At 46.0% G+C, this 20157-nt stretch overlaps 1 protein-coding gene across 2 annotated transcripts in view; it reads right to left on the reverse strand.

Moving 5' to 3' along the window:
• Positions 1–19851, reverse strand: part of ATP1A1 (ATPase Na+/K+ transporting subunit alpha 1) — a 30935-nt gene extending 11084 nt beyond the window's left edge. The window contains exons 1-11 of one of the 2 annotated variants that reach the window (XM_087444900.1): positions 19582–19851; positions 8492–8596; positions 7757–7816; positions 5676–5879; positions 5271–5384; positions 4559–4693; positions 4327–4444; positions 3677–3945; positions 2986–3184; positions 2579–2688; positions 82–216 (exon numbers count right to left, since the gene is read on the reverse strand). In XM_087444900.1, the coding sequence (XP_087301026.1) occupies positions 82–216; positions 2579–2688; positions 2986–3184; positions 3677–3945; positions 4327–4444; positions 4559–4693; positions 5271–5384; positions 5676–5879; positions 7757–7816; positions 8492–8596; positions 19582–19593 (1461 nt within the window). In that variant the 5' untranslated portion in view covers positions 19594–19851. The remainder of the gene's footprint in view (positions 1–81; positions 217–2578; positions 2689–2985; positions 3185–3676; positions 3946–4326; positions 4445–4558; positions 4694–5270; positions 5385–5675; positions 5880–7756; positions 7817–8491; positions 8597–19581) is intronic. The other variant, XM_004420616.3, reaches the window with a different exon arrangement.
• Between the last annotated feature and the right edge of the window lie 306 nt (positions 19852–20157).

Here is a 20157-nt window from a genome sequence, read left to right on the forward strand (position 1 = left end):
AACATTCCAAACAGAGAAGAGTTTTTCCATCTAATGCTCCTCCTCCCCGTCTGTCCCCTCGCCCGCCACCCCCCAGGTGACCTGGTACTTGTTGGTGGAGTTGAAGGGAATCTCCACGATCTTGGTGTATCTCTCCCTCATCTCCTTCACAGAGCCGTAACACAGTTCAATGCACTTTAAGAGAGCTGACTCCGAGGCGTCCCCTGCAACTGCCCGCTGTGAACAGAGACATCATCCATTAGTCACCCTGAAAACATTTCACTCACGATCACTGAAACACAGGAGAAAGCACTCAGAATGTATTTCAATCTCATCAGAAGTAGAGGAGAGGGCGGGCGAGGAGGAAGCAGCGTTTTGGAGTGACAGGCCTCCCTTTAGCGCAGACCCACCGCCCTTCACAGCCCCCTTCAGACTCAAACTCCAACCTCCTCCTGGTCAGCCCTCCCTCCCCACCCCACACCTGGCTTCTGGTAAAAGATGGGCGAGTGAGGGGGTCGCTGCCCCTGGGAGAAGCATAACACACTCTTCCCACCTACATTAGCCTGTTTTTCATCTTCTCCTGTTGAAAAGTCTCAAAGCCAACATTATTCCCAAACATATTTCTGGTTACGAATTTGAAAATACCAAGTGAGGACATAAATATTTACAGCACCCTTCACTGCCCTACAATTTAAAATAAAATGCCTTAGGTGCTCAGGACAGACAGACAACTGTCTGTGTCAAGGGCAAAATAGACGACTTTATATTCTTAAAGATTTTTATTTATTTATTGTTTCCCCCCAAAGCCCCAGTAGATAGTTGTATGCCATAGCTGCACATCCCTCTAGTTGCTGTATGTGGGACGCGGCCTCAGCATGGCCGGAGAAGCAGCGCACCAGTGCGCGCCCGGGATCCGAACCCAGGCCGCCAGCAGCGGAGCGCGTGCACTCAACCGCTAAGCCACGGGGCCGGCCCACGACTTTATATTCTAATCGTTATTCAATTGTGCAAAACTATCTGGGCCTGAATGATGTGAACTGGAAGGTATGATTAGCTCCAACAGTAATCTCATCAGCTAACACTTGAGTTAAAGCCCACACTTCAGGTAACACATACCTGTATTTTGTGTGATATACTGTGACACATATTTTGACATACTGAAAACATTTGCAGTTGCAGCCAACTTTTATGGAGATAAACATTTTAGAACTTACACCTGCAAAGCTACACGTGCAGATGAGCACATTAATGTTCACTTATAAACACAGTAGTCCTGTTTAATAAGAAAGGTGGCTAGGTTTGATAAGAAACATGAAATAATGGAGATTATTTTTAATAAAGGCCAGTTATTAAAGCAGAATAGGGCTGCCGACTTTTCTTGTAATAATGCCATTGACATGGCCCCATCTCATGCTACCTTTGTGGGGCTTTTAAATCAGCAAAGATTCGATACTTGTGAGTCCCTGAGCTCAAAGCCTAGAAAATTTCCACATGAGGTAAGAAATGAAGCAAGCACCTAAAGTTTTATCCCACGATAAACAGCATCCTCCTTAGATGAACATCAATTCAATGCTAAGAGAATCTCCTTTACAGACTAAAGGAATCCTGTCTTCCCAGCAGAAGCCATTTCAGTCTATCTAAGCCGGATTCCCTTTGACAACTCGGTTTCTACCCAGAACAACCATAGGCAGCTTCGCCAAGAACGAGTGAGCTCAGAGGCCTCACACGGTTCTTTCTCGGCCTACAGGACCTTGCGGACTCATGACTTTTTTGGGATTGCGTCTTTACTGGGCAATACAGTCAAACCTCCGTCATTTCTAACTTTACGAGAATTCCATGAGGCCGAGCTTATTTGTGCATCATTAGTAAGCAAGCTAAGAATAAAAAAGATAAGAGAAATAGCTGAGCTATTTTAAGAAAATAAATGGCTTAAGGGATTTACTGGAATCGACTGTATCCTAATATGCAAATATGATTATCGAGTCACAAAAGTAGCCCCCACTGTCCGCTAGGTTAGGTGATAGCATGTAAACTCAGTGTAGTAAAACTGGATTTTATTTATTTATTTATTTTTTAAAAGATTTTATTTATTTATTTTCTTCCCCCCAAAGCCCCAGTAGATAGTTGTATGTCATGGCTGCACATCCTTCTAGTTGCTGTATGTGGGACGCGGCCTCAGCATGGCCGGAGAAGCGGTGCGTCGGTGCACGCCCGGGATCCGAACACGGGCCGCCAGCAGCCGAGCGCGCGCACTTAACCACTAAGCCACGGGGCCGACCCTGGATTTTATTAATTAGGTTTGTCACCAGTAAAGATTGCCTCCTACCTCCCCCCAACACCCCTTTGGTCAGTTCTTACTGTATATTCCCTCTTCTCCAAACTTATACAGATCACGGGTATCTCTAAGTACTTTGGGATCCGCAGGCAACACACATTACACACAGCAAAGCATCACATGGACCATTAAGTGTGCTGCCATGAATGGCTATTTTACAGAACACAAATGTCACGCGCTATTTAAGGAGAACACTCAGATGGTCGTTCTCGTGCGGTCCCCCACCCCAGGCAGTCTGGCACTAACAGGAACTTCTGAGCATACCTTAAGGATAGGGAGGTTTTCCTGGTTAGCCTGAAACACTGCTCTGTTGCAAAGACCTGCAATTCTGGATAGACAGAGCCAGGTGTCCGAAGTCTTGTCAAATGAGACACCTGATGGAAGCAAGAAGAAAAGACAGGGAAATAATGCATTAGCTTCATATTCAATAAGCTTCCATAAAAATGTGAAGGGATACATCTCATTTCCCAATTAATGAAACTAATCAGGTTTTAGGCATTTTTTCAACCGCGTTTGTAGGGCAAATTCAACTTTTTTATTGATAGGCAGAAAAAAAAAAAAATCTAAAACCCATATCCTTGACTCCTTACCAAATGATAGAAATCAAAAAAAAAAAAAAGGAAGCAAAATGAGCAGGTGAGGCTCAAGTGTGGGGTGGGTCCTGGTCTTACCACTCTGATTCTCTGTCGTATCGGCCTCATGGATTTGATTGTCAAACCACATGTGAGCCACTGTCATCCGGTTCTGAGTCAGAGTTCCAGTTTTATCCGAGCAGATGGTGGATGTGGACCCCAGGGTCTCCACAGCCTCTAAGTTCTTCACTAAACAGTTTTTCCTTGCCATGCGTTTGGCAGTAAGGGTCAGGCACACCTAAAAAATGTTAGGAACCAGATTTCTTCAAACTCAACCAGGTTGGAATTCTATACAAACTCCAGCTATACCCTAATACGGAAGAAATTTGTCTAAATCTCTTCAATCTTCCTCTGAAGAAATAAGAGTAACGTGTATATGAGGCTTCTCCTTCCCCTGCCAAAAGCAATGTATTAAGTGAAAATAGCCAGGATTTACCACAGTCTATTTCCCCCACTAACTCCCAAGTTTTTCTTCTTTCTCAGTTACACTGTTATGGATCATGTGATAACTTAAGAAAAATCTATGCTTTTGGGTTATTATCTTCCATACAGAAACATGCCGAGGACTTCTCACTGTCTAACCCTACTATATGGCTCTGAACAAAATCTATATGCAAATGTGCAATAAAATATAAATTGGCAGCCCCTTAGCAGAGGGCAGTGGATGACTCTTACACTCATGCGAGCTGATCTGAGTAAGAGCGAACATCGCCTTCCCCAAGGCTCTTACCGTGACAGTGGCCAGCAAACCTTCTGGCACGTTGGCTACAATGATACCGATGAGGAAGATGACAGCTTCAAGCCAGGTGTACTCCAGGATCAGAGAAAGGATGAAGAAGGTCACACCCAGGAACACAGCCACGCCCGTGATGATATGGATAAAATGTTCAATTTCTGCAGCAATAGGAGTCTGGCCCCCTTCCAGCCCAGAAGCGAGTGTGGCAATTCTTCCCATCACGGTGCGATCCCCCGTGTACACGACGATGCCTCGTGCAGTACCTTAAAAAAGTGGGAGGGGGGAATTGTACCCAATTTTATCAAAGCCACAGAATTTGCACAATTTCCTGGCATGGTTAAAAAAAGAGACAAACACACACATTTTTTAAAGGCCAGCTCTTGGTGGTATATACTGATTGTTTCAAACCACAGATACTTTGCTAGATTAGTGGAGCCAACAGAAGAGGTGGAGGGAAGAGGGAAAAAAACAGCCAACAAGTTTTCTGGGTTTTCCTGCCAGCAAGTGAACCACTTCTTTGTGCTTGACTGAAGTGGTCAGAAATAGAGTCAACAAAACAAGAAGAGAAATCATGTCTATGGTTTTGTTGTTAATGCCCAAGATAAATGCCCTGCCCTGCTGAAGGGCGCCTTAAAATGGTCTACCTTCAACGCAGTTGGTTGAAAAAAAGGCAATGTTCCTCGTCTCCAGAGGGTTTTCATTTGTGAAATCCGGAGACCTGGTCTGGGGTTCTGATTCACCAGTGAGTGAGGAATTGTCCACCTGTCCGGGAGAAAAGTAAGAAGTGTCATGTGAGCACACGGGCCTCGTCACAGGCTGCTGGCCTGCTCGACTCACTCTGCAAAAACAGCAGAGGTTCTGTTTAGACCTACCCACCTTGCAGCCGTTTGCAGATATGATTCTGAGATCAGCAGGGATACGGTCTCCGCCTTTCACTTCCACCAGATCCCCAACTACAACGTCCTCTGCGTTTATGCTCATTTTTTCACCATTTCGAACCACAAGGGCTTGCTTTGGGAGGGGAAAACAGTTTACACCATTAAATCACAGAAAAATGGATGCCAACAAGAAGGTAGTGTCAAAACAGGGAAATCAAATTACAAAATGATCTGTAATCCTAAGTTTCTGAATGTGTCACAAAGATATTTTTGTGTGTGTGTGTGCACGTGAGGAAGACTGGTTCTGAGCTAACATCCATTGCCAATCCTCCTCTTTTTGCTGAGGAAGATCAGCTCTGAGCTAACATCTGTGCCCATCTTCCCCTATTTTGTATATGGGACGCCGCCACAGCATGGCTTGATAAGTGGTGTGTAGGTCTGTGCCCGGGATCCAAACCTGCAAACCTTGGGCTGCAAAATCGGAGCACGTGAACTTAACCACTACGCCACTGGGCCAGCCTTCAGTGTTCATTCAGAGGGAAGACAATCACTTTCTGGGGTATAAGAAAAATAGGTCTGGTTTTGGTGGGGGAGAGAAGGCATCCCTTTCTCTGACGAGTCACTGAATACTGGGAAAACCTTAACTTCAAGCTAGTTCACATTCTTGGGGCTGTCAAGTCACCAATGGGGAAGGGCAAAGCAGCAGGTACCTGAGGAACCATGTTTTTGAAGGATTCCATGATCTTTGAACTTTTAGCTTCTTGATAGTAGGAGAAACAGCCAGTTATGATGACAACAGCTGACAGTACCACACCAAGATAGAGCTGGGAGGGAACAAACAAGTCAGGGCCGCGTGGCTCTCAGTAAAGAATTGGGAACGTTCAATTTTTGACTGAATGAAAACCAGATTTTTAACAGAGATCAAGGCCTCAGAAATACAGAATTCATACCTTCATATTTATCCTTCTAGAGACCGTGTAGAGGAGGATCAGAAATGGAGTCACAGAGACACCTGGTCACTAACTTGACAGACTTTTGGAAATGTTCTAGATGAAACAGACCGTGGGATACCTTATGCATACCCAATAACCCAAATTAAGTACTACAGAACTCACATTATCATTTTGAGGTTCCTCTTCCGTAGCAGCTTGGATGCCATAAGCCAAGAAACAAAGAACGGCTCCAATCCACAGTAACATTGAGAAGCCCCCAAAGAGCTGCCGACAGAATTTGACCCATTCAGGAGTGGTGGGAGGTGGGGTGAGGGCATTAGGACCATCTCGGGCCAGGATCTCAGCAGCTCGAGCAGTTGTTAAGCCCTGAGAAGTAGAGGAAGAGAAATAAGACAAACCGTTCCAGGACTTACAAGGGAATATACCTACCTGATCGCTGGAAAGCTGCAATACAGGATTTAAGGAGGAAACAAACTTTCCCAAGCCAAATTCTGATGATGATCCCCCACACAGTTCAGGCAAACAACAGCCCAAGTTTCCTGAGGAACCCGCAATGCCCAGATTAAAATTCTTTTTAAATTGATCCATGGACAAATTTGAATCCAGTTTCTCCTCTTCTAGGGATTCATGCCAAATTATATTTTTACCAAGAAGATATCTATTTTAACTAATTAATTCAGTTTTGCAAATTAAAAGCTTTGAGATTTCTGTCTATTGAATCTGTCAGGGAAGGATAAAAAGCCCTCTATAAATATCAAGGGAGAAAAAAAAATCCCTGTAGGAATCCAGATTATTATTGGGTTAACAGCCAAGTTCTAAGTCTAGAACTTTATCCCTTGGATGGCAATTAAAACACTGTCTGGCAGGGAAGGGCTCACATACGTGTATATGTTAGCCACCCCAGTAGGCCTGTCAACTGAAAAGTATGCCCTGGCAAGTCCACTGAACTGAGGGCCTGCTATTTGCTAATGGGCCTTTGAACCAAGATTCACCGACAGCAGACAGCAGATAGAAGTCTCCCGTGAAGAGGGTAAAATGGGATTACTTTCACACTATCAAAATACCAAGTCAGAAAAAAAAGACATACAACACATTTTTGCCCAGAGTGTCTGTATATATGTAGTTTATGTTAACGTTATTTTTATATTGCAGTTAACTAGGGAGTGTGGGGAAAGGACAAGTAAGCAGTAAGGGAACACGAGGGCTTATTTAGGGCCCTCCTGTGCCTCAAGTTCATGATGTGATCCCTGGACAGAATAAAAACCACCCACACCAGACACCTGAGCACCTCCACATGCCAGGCACTGAATCAACACTTCAAATTAATTGTTTAATTCTCACCGCAACCCTTTCTAGGTATGATTAACCCCATTTTACAAGTAAGGAAACAGATTCACAGCATTTGGGTAACTGACTTAGGGCCATGGAGAATGCACTTCAGAGGAATCTAATAAAAACTTAAGTGAACTAACACACGTGATGTGCTCAGAGACTGCCCGACACACGGTACGCACACAGTGACTGCCAGCTCCATCTTAGGGGCCAGGCCTCCACTTGGAGCTCAGGGCATTGGAGCCAGCACGCTTTCTTAGAACTTCTTGATAATTTATTGAAACAATGACTACATATTAGCTAGGACTAAAGTTGCTCCCCAGACTTCTTAGTGGTTGTTTAGAAATAGTAACACCCCCACTCCAACCCCAGACTGTTTACTTTTATATTGTTTGTGGCAAATTTAATATCAAAATTCCCTAGGTAACAAGGATACACAACACATACTTTACTGAAAGCTTTCTTTAAATTGTGTAAAAAACAAGTCTCAAGGTTCTGACATACTGCAATGAGCTAGCTGGTTAACACGCAAAACTGTGAATTGTCCGAGATTCAACTGGTTGAATTATTCCACTCAATTTAACACATGTAGATGAATAAAGGGAAGATTTGTAATCAAAAGTTCAGGGAAAGAGCATGGCCTTGGAGCTATTCAATTTCAAATCCTGGTGCTCCCACTTACTGGCTCTCACCTACTATAAAATGGGGAAAATAATGTCTACTTTCAAAGTTTCAGGGGGAAGCAAAATATTTTAAAAGCATATAAAAGCCCAAGCTCTGTGCATGTCACAGAGTAGATACTCAGATGGTGGCTGTCATTTTTCTCCTCCTAGAGTCCTAGATACGGTGGAAAATGTGATAGGGACAATTAGGGACAAACTCTGTACAATGGGTTTCAAATTTGAACATACTCGGCTCAAGTCTGTTCCATATTTGCGCTGAAGTTCGTCAAGGCTAAGTTTATGGTCATCCTAAGGGAAAACAGAAACAAAGAAAAGAATTAAACTCTGCACCATATAAAAAGATTTTAAAAAGCATCAGTGTCACTCATGACTATCATGAGGCTCAGAAAACAAGTTTTTCTTCAGTGTAGAAGTTGGTATACTTTGCACCATTGACTAATGGCTTAGCAATGACACAGCTATCTGTTGCCAATTCTTCATTGGAGGAGGTCTAAAGCTGTGTGATGAAGTCCCTTTATTGCGTGCCACATAACTTCAGAGAAACCCATCAGTCTTGGAGATCTAGTAAAACCCTGCTTGCCTTCTCTGATCACCAGGCAGATTCTAGACCAGTTATGTCTGTAGAAGCCTCCATAGCCTGGCGAAGTTGGAGGTTCCCAATGTTCAGGATGAGCCAGAAACAGAGAAAAGCAAAGGCCCATTTATCAACCATAGTTCCTTCTGTGGACCTCAGGTTATTCTAGCAGGTTGAATAACTTTTCCAACCCTCTAACAGCCTTTAAAATGAAAATTTTCCATAGTGACCTCTACAATTCGGTAAGGTCTGTACAACTCCTATGATCACTTTGTTTTTAAAATAAAGCAAGTCTCTGACTGAAGGATGGTGGCAGGATCACGTACTCAAAAGCTATAAGACAATTTTTACAAAGGAGAACAAAAAACAACCTTCCTCCCAGTACTTACCATAGAAACTTCTTTCTTCAATTCATCCATATCCCTCTCTTTCTTGGCCTTTTTTTTGTTGCCATGCTCTGAAACGGCCGCAGGTTCATATTTATCACGTCCAACCTACAGGAGAATGTAGGAAAGGTGTGGTTGTGAATTACGAACAGCATCTCAAAACTGGAGATTTTGGAGCAGAGGATTTCAGCAGTTTTTAGGAGAGCCATCATTTTGGATAGTCACTGGGATAATGTTCATGGAAATTTATGTTCTTATGCTGCAAACTAAACAGAGCAATCTATTATTTATACTGCCATCCTTAGCTCAAGACAGGCCATCTGCACCCAAGGGCATTAAGACCAGTGGGAAAGTCATGGCAGGCCTCAGAATGGCCTTGTCAGTTCCATGTGGGGTGACGGGTGAGAGAGAGGGTTGTGCTGTCAGCCTTCCACCTTCCCCACTGAAAGAATGAAACCATCTTTACATTATTAACTTAGAGTATTGTACTTATGCATTTGCATTCTGAAATAGACAGGTCTGAGCTAAAATTCTGGGTTCACCTCTTACCAGCAGTGTATCCTTGGGCAAGTCACCATCCCTTAAGTTTCCATTTCCTCTTCTATAGCATGGAGATAATAACAGCGCCTACCCCATTTCATGTTCTAGAGAGGACTAAATGATACAATACCCCCAAATGCTAGTTACTTTTATTATGATGTTTGAATTCTAGCTTTGTAAAGAAGTCAATAAGTATCAAATTTAAATACTTTTAGGGCTCATTTAGGAACACTGAGGGGTCAGCGGTATAGGGGTTGGGTTCACGTGCTCCGCTTTGGTGGCCCAGAGTTCGCAGGTTTGGATCTCGGACGCAGACCCAAGCACCGCTTGTCAAGCCACGCTGCGGCAATGTCCCATATTGTCCCATATAAAGCAGAGGAAGATGGGCATGGATATTAGCCCAGGGACAATCTTCCTCAGCAAAAAGAGGAGGATTGGGAACGGATGTTAGCTCAGGGCTAATCTTCCTCACACACACACACACACACACACACACACACAAAATCTTTAAAAAAACAAAACAAAACACTGACCTTTTCATCTTCTCTTATTAAAAGAAAAAAGTCAGACTAAGGGTCCTCAAAATTCGTTAAAGAAAAGACAAAAAAGGAAGAAAGGACTCCCCAGCCCAATCTGCAGCCTGAAAATAAACCCCCAGATGAAAGTCACTGGAAATGTTTTGACATAAGCAGGATGTAGGAAAAGCGTGTGCATTATCACACAATTCACAGGATCCACCTACACCTCTTAAAAACTAGAACAATTTTTAGAGAAAATGTTATTCTATAGTTTAAATATAGATTGTTCCACTCTCCCACCCTGTTTAAAATGCTCGAGTTTAGCGACACTAAGCTTGAACCTGGAGCTCCAAAGCGCAGTCCAAGGGGCAGGCCCCTCACTCCAGACACTCCACCCCATATACCGCCTCCCCTCCCGCAACAACCGCCACCCAAAACAAGGAGGGCAAAGAAAGGACAGATCAGCAATTTCCTTTCAACGGATGGTAAGTGGTGCCATTACCATATTATTTTGTGGCTCTCCTTTGCTCATTTCTCACTTTCAGAAGTACCTCACCAGCTCCTAAAGCACTAAGTAGGAATATGTGTCTACATTAAAATTTTACTGTGCTGAAAATAAAATCTAAAAAAATCGAAGAGTACAGGTGTTTTTCAGTCATAGCTGATTTAGCTGTAAATAAATACTCACTTGAATTTGAAAATACCCTCTTAAGACCCTAAAGAGAAATCCTGCCCCAAATTAGTTGGTGTTGCCTCCCCCCCCCATGTGGAGATATTATTCACGTTGTTCAATAATATAAACGTGATCTGTGAACTGTAAACACGTTTACAGTTTTCCTTGACTTAAGAACTTCTTCTGACAGAGTGGAGTTCTTTAGTCTCTATCTTATCTGTTAAGAATGAAGCACGTCTAAAGATAGTTGACATTCTTGACATTCTCTCCACCGCGCAGCAAACACATTTATAAGTGCCTCTGAGTACAGCCCCTGGTACCAGAGTTAAAACAGGAAACAATCACACACACTGGAAGCAAACAGACAAATATAACAAAAGGAAACATCAGGGCTTCCATGGGAGAGGAACCACAGTCTGAAGAGGTATTTCCTTCATATATTTAATGGGAAGGCACAACACTTAAAACAGTTTTAAAGACATTGACTAGGGATCTCGAAAAGACTTCTGCGGCCAGTATGTATTGATTTTTAAAATACAGTTCACAAATTCTCTTTAAGCAAGTTGAGCATCATTAAAATATATTTAATTTAAATATAAGAAAATCAGAGTTAAGATCTCTCTGCCTCACCATCTGTATGCTTTGATTATTCTCAGACTTTCAATATTTTCCACTCTAAAAGAGGGGGAGAGAATTACTGGAGCAGCTAGGTCTTGGACACATTCCAAAGTTTTATCTCCATTTACAACATAAATATCTTGCCTGCAGCTTCACAGTCATCAATGGTTAGTTATGGTTAAGTTAGCTGGGAATCCAGACTCCCTAATAACCACCCCCCCTTCTTCATCAATTCATGCTACATAAGGCGTAGCTTTATTATTTATTTATTTATTTTCCCCCCAAAGCCCCAGTAGATAGTTGTATGTCATAGCTGCACATCATTCTTGTTGCTGTATGTGGGACGCGGCCTCAGCATGGCCGGAGAAGCGGTGCGTCGGTGCGCGCCCGGGATCCGAACCCGGGCCCCCAGCAGCGGAGTGCGAGCACTTAACTGCTAAGCCACGGGGCCGGCCCAAGGCGTAGCTTTAAATGAGGACATTTATGAAGGAGATATGGGAAGTATTAAGATGTGAAATTTCTCTTCCTTCAAGATTTTAATTTTTTCATTAGGCAATGTTTGTCCAGAAGACCAGGCAGCTTATATAATTCAGTTCTTCCCTACAAGTAAAATGATAATTTAATACTAGCTTATCTTGATGGGAACCAAATATTACTTAAGTCCCCACCAGTCTCAATTACTACAGTTTCAAAGCAGGAAAAATCTGTGTGTGTGTGTGCCAGGAGGAGAGTGCAGCACAGGACAGAGTAACAATACTAAAATGAGTGAGACAATATTTTCTCTATTATTTCTTTTAAAAGCATGTGGGGGGCTGGCCCCGTGGCTTAGTGGTTGAGTGTGCGTGCTCCGCTACTGGTGGCCCAGGTTGGGATCCTGGGTGCGCACCGACGCACCGCTTCTCCGGCCATGCAGAGGCCACGTCCCACTAGAAGGATGTACAACTATGACATACAACTATCTACTGGGGGTTTGGGGAGAAAAAGGGAAGAAAGGAGAATTGGCAACAGATGTTAGCTCAGGGCTGGTCTTCCTCAGCAAAAAAGAGGAGAATTGGCATGGATGTTAGCTCAGGGCTGATCTTCCTGACACACACACACACAAAACATTTGGGAAAATCAAGGATCACGGCAGGGGGTATGGCAAATATGGTTTCTCCAGTCAACTACAGTGACTTCCCACCCCTCTGGGCACCAGGCACACAATTCCTACTTTTTCCATTAGAAAATTCAGATCACTTCTCAGACTCCCACGGAGGACTGGGAGTGACCAATTCCCATTCCCACTGTACTCCATGCGACGGCAGCCCTAGCGGCACCCCTTCGATGTCTCTGAGGAAAGTACAACGGAAACTCAAGGTTATCAGTACACCCTTCTCAAAAGGGCCACTTGTGAAAATGAAGTTGGGTTCTGTTTTTTTCCATTCTAATTTAGGAAGTGGGAGGTCACAACAAGGGCAGGGGCTTGCCCAGCTTGACATAGCTTAAAGCTTGTCATTACTTCATACTGTGCATCCCAGGGATTCCATGATCTCAAAGATTCACTATAAGTTTTGCTACCATTTGATCTGGGTAGAGAGAAAGGGTGCCCCAGAGATGTAGAGAGAAAATTCTTGACAGGAGGAACCAAGTTAAAACATGTAACAAGGTCCACTCATTTAAAAACATATACCGAATCCTTACAATGAGGGAGGTATTGCCAAGATCTGCTAGGACTCTAGGACTCGAGATGCTCCTTCTTCATCTTCAATAATAACAATTTAAAGAGGGCCAAGTGGGGACAGATATGACAGGTACAGGTACAGAAAATTATTCCCAAATTTGAAAAAGGCACACGCAAAAAGGGCAGTGATGTTTAAGAGAGAAGTTTCCATCCCAGAGGTAAGTCACTTGAGTCAGTCACAGAGGTCTGCGTAAGCTGAAGCTGCCACCGAGGCCTTCATACCCATCCAACCACCAGCCTCCATCAGGGCAGGCTCAGAGGGCTGCGCTGGCCACGGTTCCCATCGTATCCACACAAGGCCCCGTGGTCAGCAGGGAACTGAGCTCCTCAGATTTCTGAAACTGCTGCTGGACAAGTCCAGAGGGCACATGGAAGCTGAGATGTCCACACCCTGTGGGCAGGACTGCTGATGGTGCTTTAAGTCAGCCCAAGTCATTCTAGCTCCGCCATGGGCCAGCTACAGGACCTTCCACGGCCTGCCTCAGTTTCCTCGTCCCTAAAATGGGAGTACCACTTGGTGTAATGACTAAGAACCTAGAGAAGGCTCCGACGGTCTGATCAATCCAGGGGCTGCCATCAAATCTGAAAACAAAACACGGAAAAACTGCACTGTTTCCAAAACCCACAAACAAAAGCTTTGGACTAGCAAGAAGGGCCAGAGGAGGGGAGCAGTAACTGCCCCAAAGGCAGCCCATTTCAGAGATGGCCAAGAGGGCTGTAGAAACAGCACCTCTGAACCCAATCTGGCAAATTCCACTTCAGCAGGGAAATAAGGGGGGTGGGGCTGGGGAGATGGTCTGCCGGTTGCCTAGAGGCACGGTCTGGGCACATCTTTATGTAAAAAGCGTGAAGGGGGCTTTCCAATCTTCCTGGGATCCTTTGTTATTAAATCACCATCAAACGCAACTGTGTATGTAAAGGTCCCCTGCAAAGCACTACACAAAGGTTATTATAACTCGGTTTTAATTAACACATGAATTACTACCATTCCTCGCTTACTATGAAAACTCTTTTTAAACCTTAAAAAAAACCCCTCATTTTGGGTATTTTTTATTTCATCTCATCAATTAAAACAAAGAAAATATAAGAAAGGATAAGCCCAGTTCATTACACCTCCAACTGTTCCTAAATGACTCAGTGGTTTAGTTTATGTACAAGGAATATTCTAGCTAGGGATCTGAGGGCTAGGAGACGGCAGGGCTTGAGGGAGGGCGTGCATGGCCACAATATACTGCAGCTGCTCTGCAGCTCTGAGCAGCATTCAGGGCAGTGAAGGAACAGTGTTTCTCTGCAGAGGAGGTGACCTGGGGGATCACCATGCCTTCATAGCCCTTCTCTCACTTACCTAAACGTGCAGCGTGCTGGAGAATGAGCATGTAGCCAGGCAAAGCAGTGGGTCCCTTTGTGAGCCCAGCTCAGTGCCTCCAAACGTGGGCTGCAGCCCACCAGCCAGGAGGGGGCAAAAAAAAACAGCCCCAGCCCTAGCCAGCAGGTTCCCTCAGCCCAAAATGAATGAGGTTTAATCTTCCTCCCCAGTCTGCCTGCCTGCCAGCCCACCCTACATGCAACAGTCAGCATACATCCATGATCATTCAAAAAAACAAATTTCTAAAATATCTAAAGAACCAATATACTTTAGATTTACTACCTCTCTAACAATGTGCTTTGTTTTTCCAGTTACTTAAACCACAGCTTTTTTCAATGGGGTACTCTGCCTCTACATTAGGCACCCAGGTTATGAAGAGTTCCAACTTTCTGCCTGTTCTCTCCATTTGCTGCCCTCCTCACTCCTTTTTCCATTGTGCCAGACCATTCTTTGACTAGCACTACTCAAAAGAAGTTGTCAGTTTGAGAGACAGTGGATTAATAACTGGCACAAGCACTAAAAGAAGACTGAATAAATTCCCACCAAGTTCTGAACACTCCTCATCGGTACCCTGCAGCCCAGGGCAGGAAGTCACACAGCTGCCCGGCTGAAGAGGACAAAGGCAGCACAAGGCCCTAGAGAAATGTCATGTGATTTGAAAACAATGAAACAAATATGGCACGATGGAAGCATCCTGTGGAGGATAAAAGAAAAACACAAGAGGATCACACCCCAAAGTGCACGAGGTCCCTGCCCGCACTGTGACGACAGACTGGAAAGATAAACCAAGACCCACTGATCCACAAAATCTTACATAGTCCAAGTCCCAAAGACAAAGCACAGGCCACCAAAAATCAACTTTCCAGATCACCCAGAGAAAATATCTAATAGTTGTTACTAAATAAGGTTTGAACAAAACCAGATTCAGAGATAATTAATGTTCAGATATAACTCATTGCAAACTCACAAAGGAACTAAGGAATGGGGTCCACTGGCCAAAATTCCTTTGGCTCAGGATCCAAACGAAACCAGAGAGAAAAATTGGAGGGTGGGTTGGCGGGTGCCTCTGTTCTCGCTGACAGAATTTGCTATCCCAAACATCAAAGAAATGTGAAGAACTTGTGGATTCCTGACAACAGATTTCAGCACAACTAATGAGGTGAGTCATATGCAAAGAACAGTCTCTCTGTGACTCCAGCCAAAGAATACACTTCCTCTCATACACTCAATTCATAGCAACGTGAGAAAGTTCAAACCTGACTCGGTTATGTCTCCTGTTCCAAGAATACATAAACGAAGAAGAGTTTAAAAAAATAGTGGATTTTAAAATTCTCTTTACTTCCCATTATCCCTCACTGGACATGTACTTTCAGCATAATCCAGAATTGGACAGCTCTGGCAGGGACAAGGAAACATTCTGCCCAGAGTTTTGCTGTCCAAGAGCAGCCACTCTGATTACTGTGAGCCCATCTGATCTGACACTCGTGTTTCTTCTTCTGGCCTGTTGGTTGGCAGAGTGCCCCGGGCAGCTAGAAGGAGGCACCACAGCAGAAATATTCACCCTCACTCCCACAGACGGCTGAAAAGCCCATTTTATTTTGCAAGACTTTAAAAACGTAATGTCCTTTACTTGAAAAGTGAAAGTAGACGAAAACGCTAAGATGCTATTAAATATGAGGTCAGGCCGTCAACTTCCACTTCCACGTGGCTTCCCCTTAGAGAGTAATTAACAGTATTTCCCATTATTTTCTATCTTTAATATGCTTTTCAGGTGAAAGAAAAACTGTTCTCTAGTTCTGAAAGGGCTTAAGACTAACTGATGAATAGCAAACCCATAGTTTATAAAGATTTGATCTTCTCTCAGTGCCAAACACTTTGTAAGCCCAACAGCAGCAGCCACAGCTCATGCATTGCGCTCACTCTAAACAGAGCAGAGATGACTTCACTTGGTCCTCGGGGTGAGTCCTCTAAGGGCCCGATGAGAAACTGAAGCTGCAGGGCCTTTTTTTTTTTTACCTTTTTGTTATTAAATGAAGAAACTAACTTTACTTACTTTTCCATACAAAATCCTTCAAAAACTATTTTTTGTTAAAGCCTCTTTTTCATTCTTAAGTTTGGATATACTTAAAAGCACATAGCCTGATTTGAACAGAAAGTCATTTCTCTGTTAATCTGTTGCTAAAACAGAGAACAGTGATTTAGAAGGGTTCTGGGATGGAGCATGGATAAGTAGCAAGTGTACTGTGCTTTATAACGTTGAATTCACTTTTTATTTTTAAATGCAATTTAGGAATAACACTTGCAGAGGTCTGTATATTTTAAGTTTTAGCCTCACCTGGAGAAACGTTTTACAGGATTTTTAAAAATTCTTTTTTTTTTTTGGTGGTTGGGTTTAGCCTACCCTCAGTCTTCTCAGATTTATGATGCAGACCTCCCCCTTTCCTACCCTCCCACCCAAAGGTGAGTCACTGGAGTGTTACAAACTTACTGGCAGAGAACACTACAAATTAACAAAGAGTAAGTTACCAAAAGAGGATACACCCTCAGAACAGGGTACATAAAGAACTGGGAGCAGGAATCTGTCACACTCACACACCAACACTTAACAGGCCAAGGGTGTGACGCAACCCCAACCCTCTTCTCTGCCCCCAGGGCTAGTCACCAGTTCCTTCTGCAACTACACCACTTGCTCCCGGCCAGGCCTGGGCAACTTTCCACTCTGAGGACTCTGCCTTACAATGTTTTCAGGCTAAAGTACTCCCTTTATAGTAGCCAGAGGAGATTTAGTCACGCTCTCAAGTTGAGCTCCAAAAGGGCAGCTGATAGTATTACCATACAACCAGCATTTCTGCTGACATGCAGACCCCTCGTGCAACCTCCACCTGAACCTTCTTCCCTGCTCCTCTTTAAGTCACTACCCATAAACTAGGATTTATTTTCTAAGTAACTAAGTTAATATTCAAACAATGGAGAACTAAAGGGAAGGACCTGGTGACATGCCCCCGTCCTCCCCCCGCCCCCCATCTTTTGTAAACTTAAGAAAAGGAAAAGTTTTCGTGTGTACCTTTGGTGAGGGAAATAGTTGTGGGTGGTAGGCCTGGCTGTGGATTTAAGCCAAGTCATTGGCAAAAACACCCACTATGAAAAAAAGGACAAAATCCTATTTCATCCAGGAATGATTCAGCAGGAGCTGTTCTTTCAATTTCTTACCAAAAGCTTAGAAACTAGATTTTTAAGGGGAAATAAAATCACCTGAAATATCATTAAAACCTAGGCCCCCAATGATAGTGGGAAGAGGAGGGGAAGAAATTAACAATGACCTTAAAAATGAGCTGCCAGCACAGGCTTCCTCGTTAACCAATTATCAGCAGGGCCTTAGTAGTCACCACTCCACCCACATTTTAATCCCCATGTGGAAAAATACCAACATCTCAGCATAAAATATCCTTCTGAACATTTGGACTATCACAGTAAGTCACTGGGGACAAAAGAGGTAACTTTATCCTGGGAGAATCACCACCACTTACACACACATACCCCTTACTGTTCAATTTAGCAGAGTACCCAAAATACTGACTACAACCCAGCAGATAAGCAGCATAGTATCCAGTGTTACCCAGCTGTCATTCAATTTTGTGTTTGCTAGCCACTGAACATTTTATTAGGATCCATTAGACATCTTGGTTGAACCTGCACAACCCAGGTGTGTTGCTATCTTTACCACTACTATGCATGTATGTGGTTACGAAAGAGACATAACAGACACATACACATAACTTACTCAAACATCTCTCTGGTCCATTAATTCAACCTCACAAATACCCCAGTTTCATCTGAAGAATAACTTGAGAGTTCTCCACATAAGGCAACGTCAAGGAGTGCTTGAGTGCTCAGGCTGGGGAGATCACAGGCTGGTCAGGGACGTCTGGTGTGTCATTAACTAACCATTTGACCTTCAGCGAGTCACTTCACCTTCCTAGGCCTCGGGTACATATCTATGATCTCTACATCCCCCCAAATCAGTAAGGTCCAGCTCTGGAAACAAACTTTTTTTTTTTTCTGAAGGGGGAGAAATAAAGGAATGAGCTTTAAAGAGCTAGTTTAGGAGAATGACCTAGTGTTTGACACAGTGGTACAAGCACAGGCCACTAACCCAGTTTCCATCCTGGGGAGTACAGAGGCTGGCACTCAGCTCTTTGCCTTCAGCTACTTGACCTGGGCCAGCCCTCCCTCCACATTTTGTGCTTTTAAAAGATACCAGTCATACATTCCCACTTTTCCCTCTCTACCCACCAGGTCCAAGCCTTTCAAGTACCTCCTTCAAAATCCATTTGGAGTCCCCAAACAATGAACCCTCCCTCTTCCCCATCACTCACTCCACATTGAGGAGCCCTAAGAGCCTTCAAAGGCCTACTAAGCACCAGGCACTGTGCAAGAGTTGGCGATAATAATGGAGTGGATTCTCTCTTACCGGTATTCTCATGGCCCCGTCATTCTACCCCATGAATTGATACTTTGGGGGTTATTTTGTATAAACTTTTCTCAACTAGACGTTGGCCCCGGTGGGGTCCGGGACTCAGTCTTCTGCCTTGGCTATGGGTTATCACAGCTCCGAGTTACAGAACTGTAGGAGATGTTGTTCCGGTATTCCCACAGCGCTCCTGCACTCTCCTGTCCCGGAGACCCCTCGTTCCTTCGGGAACCGTCTGCCGCGAGCTGGCACTCTTACCACCGCGTACTGCCCGCCGCCTCCAGTCCTTTTTCGGGTTTATTGTACCCAGAGGCCCTGGGGGGCTAGCCTGTCTTCCTTCCAGGCTCATCCTTCCAAAAAATTTACACACCCCTCCCCACCGCCAGAATGACCGCTCCAATCGCCCGGGCGCATCCTGTGTTTATGGCCAGCGTTCCATCAAAGCTCTCAAAAGTATACCTTAAAGGCCATCTTAGGGCAGTGAAGACACACCCTTTCTGGCACCAGCCCGCCCAACCGGCTCCGCAGTAAGGGGAAACTAATTTTTGCCTTGGAGGGAGGGCGGCCGCCTCTACGGGGGAACTGGCTAAGCCCCCGCGCCTGCAGGAGAAGGAGCCTCGGACCCCAAGGCCGCCCCCGCGTCGGAAGCCCGGGCCGCGGCGGGAACGGCGGCCCGGGAGGGGGCCGGGCTGAGCGCCCCAGGGGAAGGGGAGGAGCACGCCTTTCGTCCGGGCACGGAAGGCGGAGGGAAAAAGGAAGGCGAGAGATGGGAGGTGAGAGCGGGCCGAGGGAGGGGAGCCGGGCTCGGGATGCGGCCGCCGGCGGCCGTTCGCCCTCCTCCCGGCCCTGCGGCTCCCGAGCGCCGCCTCCAGGAGCCCCGGGCCGCGGCGCGCTGCGACCCGGGGGCCCGCAGCCCCTCTCCCGGGGCTGCGCACCGCCCCGCGCTGCCGTCCTCCGTCCCCTCGGCGCTCCCTGCCCCCGCCCGCACGTCCCCCATTACTGCGCTCCCTCCATTTCCAAAGTGCGTCGTCTTTTAAGCCTCGCCGCTCTGCCAACCCATTCCGCGCCGCGCCGCTTCCTCCTTCCCCGCCTCCCGCTGGCTGCAGTCGCCCTCCTGACTTCCTCCTCTTTCTCCTCCTCCCCTCCAGGACTCCCTGCGCCCCCTCCCCGGCTCGCCGGACACTCACCCCCTTCCCCATGGTGGCGGTGGTCTGTGCCCGGCGCCGGGTCCTGTCGCTTGAGAATGAGAGAGAAAAGAAGAGAGAGCTCCCGGCCGAGCGAGCGCGGCCGGGGGAGCCGAGAGGAGGGAGCGAGGGCTGCTGTGGGGCGGGAAGGAGGGAGGACGGCCAGCGGCTCGGGCCGATGCCGCCGCTGCTACTGCCGCCGCCGCCGCCGCCGGGGTTGCTACCACTGCCACTGCCACGTGTCCGCCTCCTCCCGCCGCTGCTCTGCGCCCCAGACCCCGCCGCAGCTCGAGCCCGCGCCTCCGCCTCGCTTCCTAAAATATGCAACCTGCGTGCTGGCCCCGCCCACGCCGCGGCACGTCACCGTTGCCGGAGCAACCTGACACCGGCCGCCCGCCTGGCTCCGCCCCCGCCCCAACCCCATCCCCGGGCTGGCTGCCGCTGGTCTGGGCTCCCGGCAGGAGGGCGCCGGGCCCGGGGCGCGAGTGCCCACGGCCCGGGAGGCCCCGGCCGCGCCACTGCGGGGCGCACCGACTGGCTGGGCGGCGGGGCGTCGGCGGCCATGGAGCTGCCGCGCCC

Source organism: Ceratotherium simum, chromosome 2 (genome assembly GCF_057802395.1).
Source record: "Ceratotherium simum simum isolate JZ-2026a chromosome 2, ASM5780239v1, whole genome shotgun sequence".
Classification (NCBI taxonomy): Eukaryota; Metazoa; Chordata; class Mammalia; order Perissodactyla; family Rhinocerotidae; genus Ceratotherium; species Ceratotherium simum.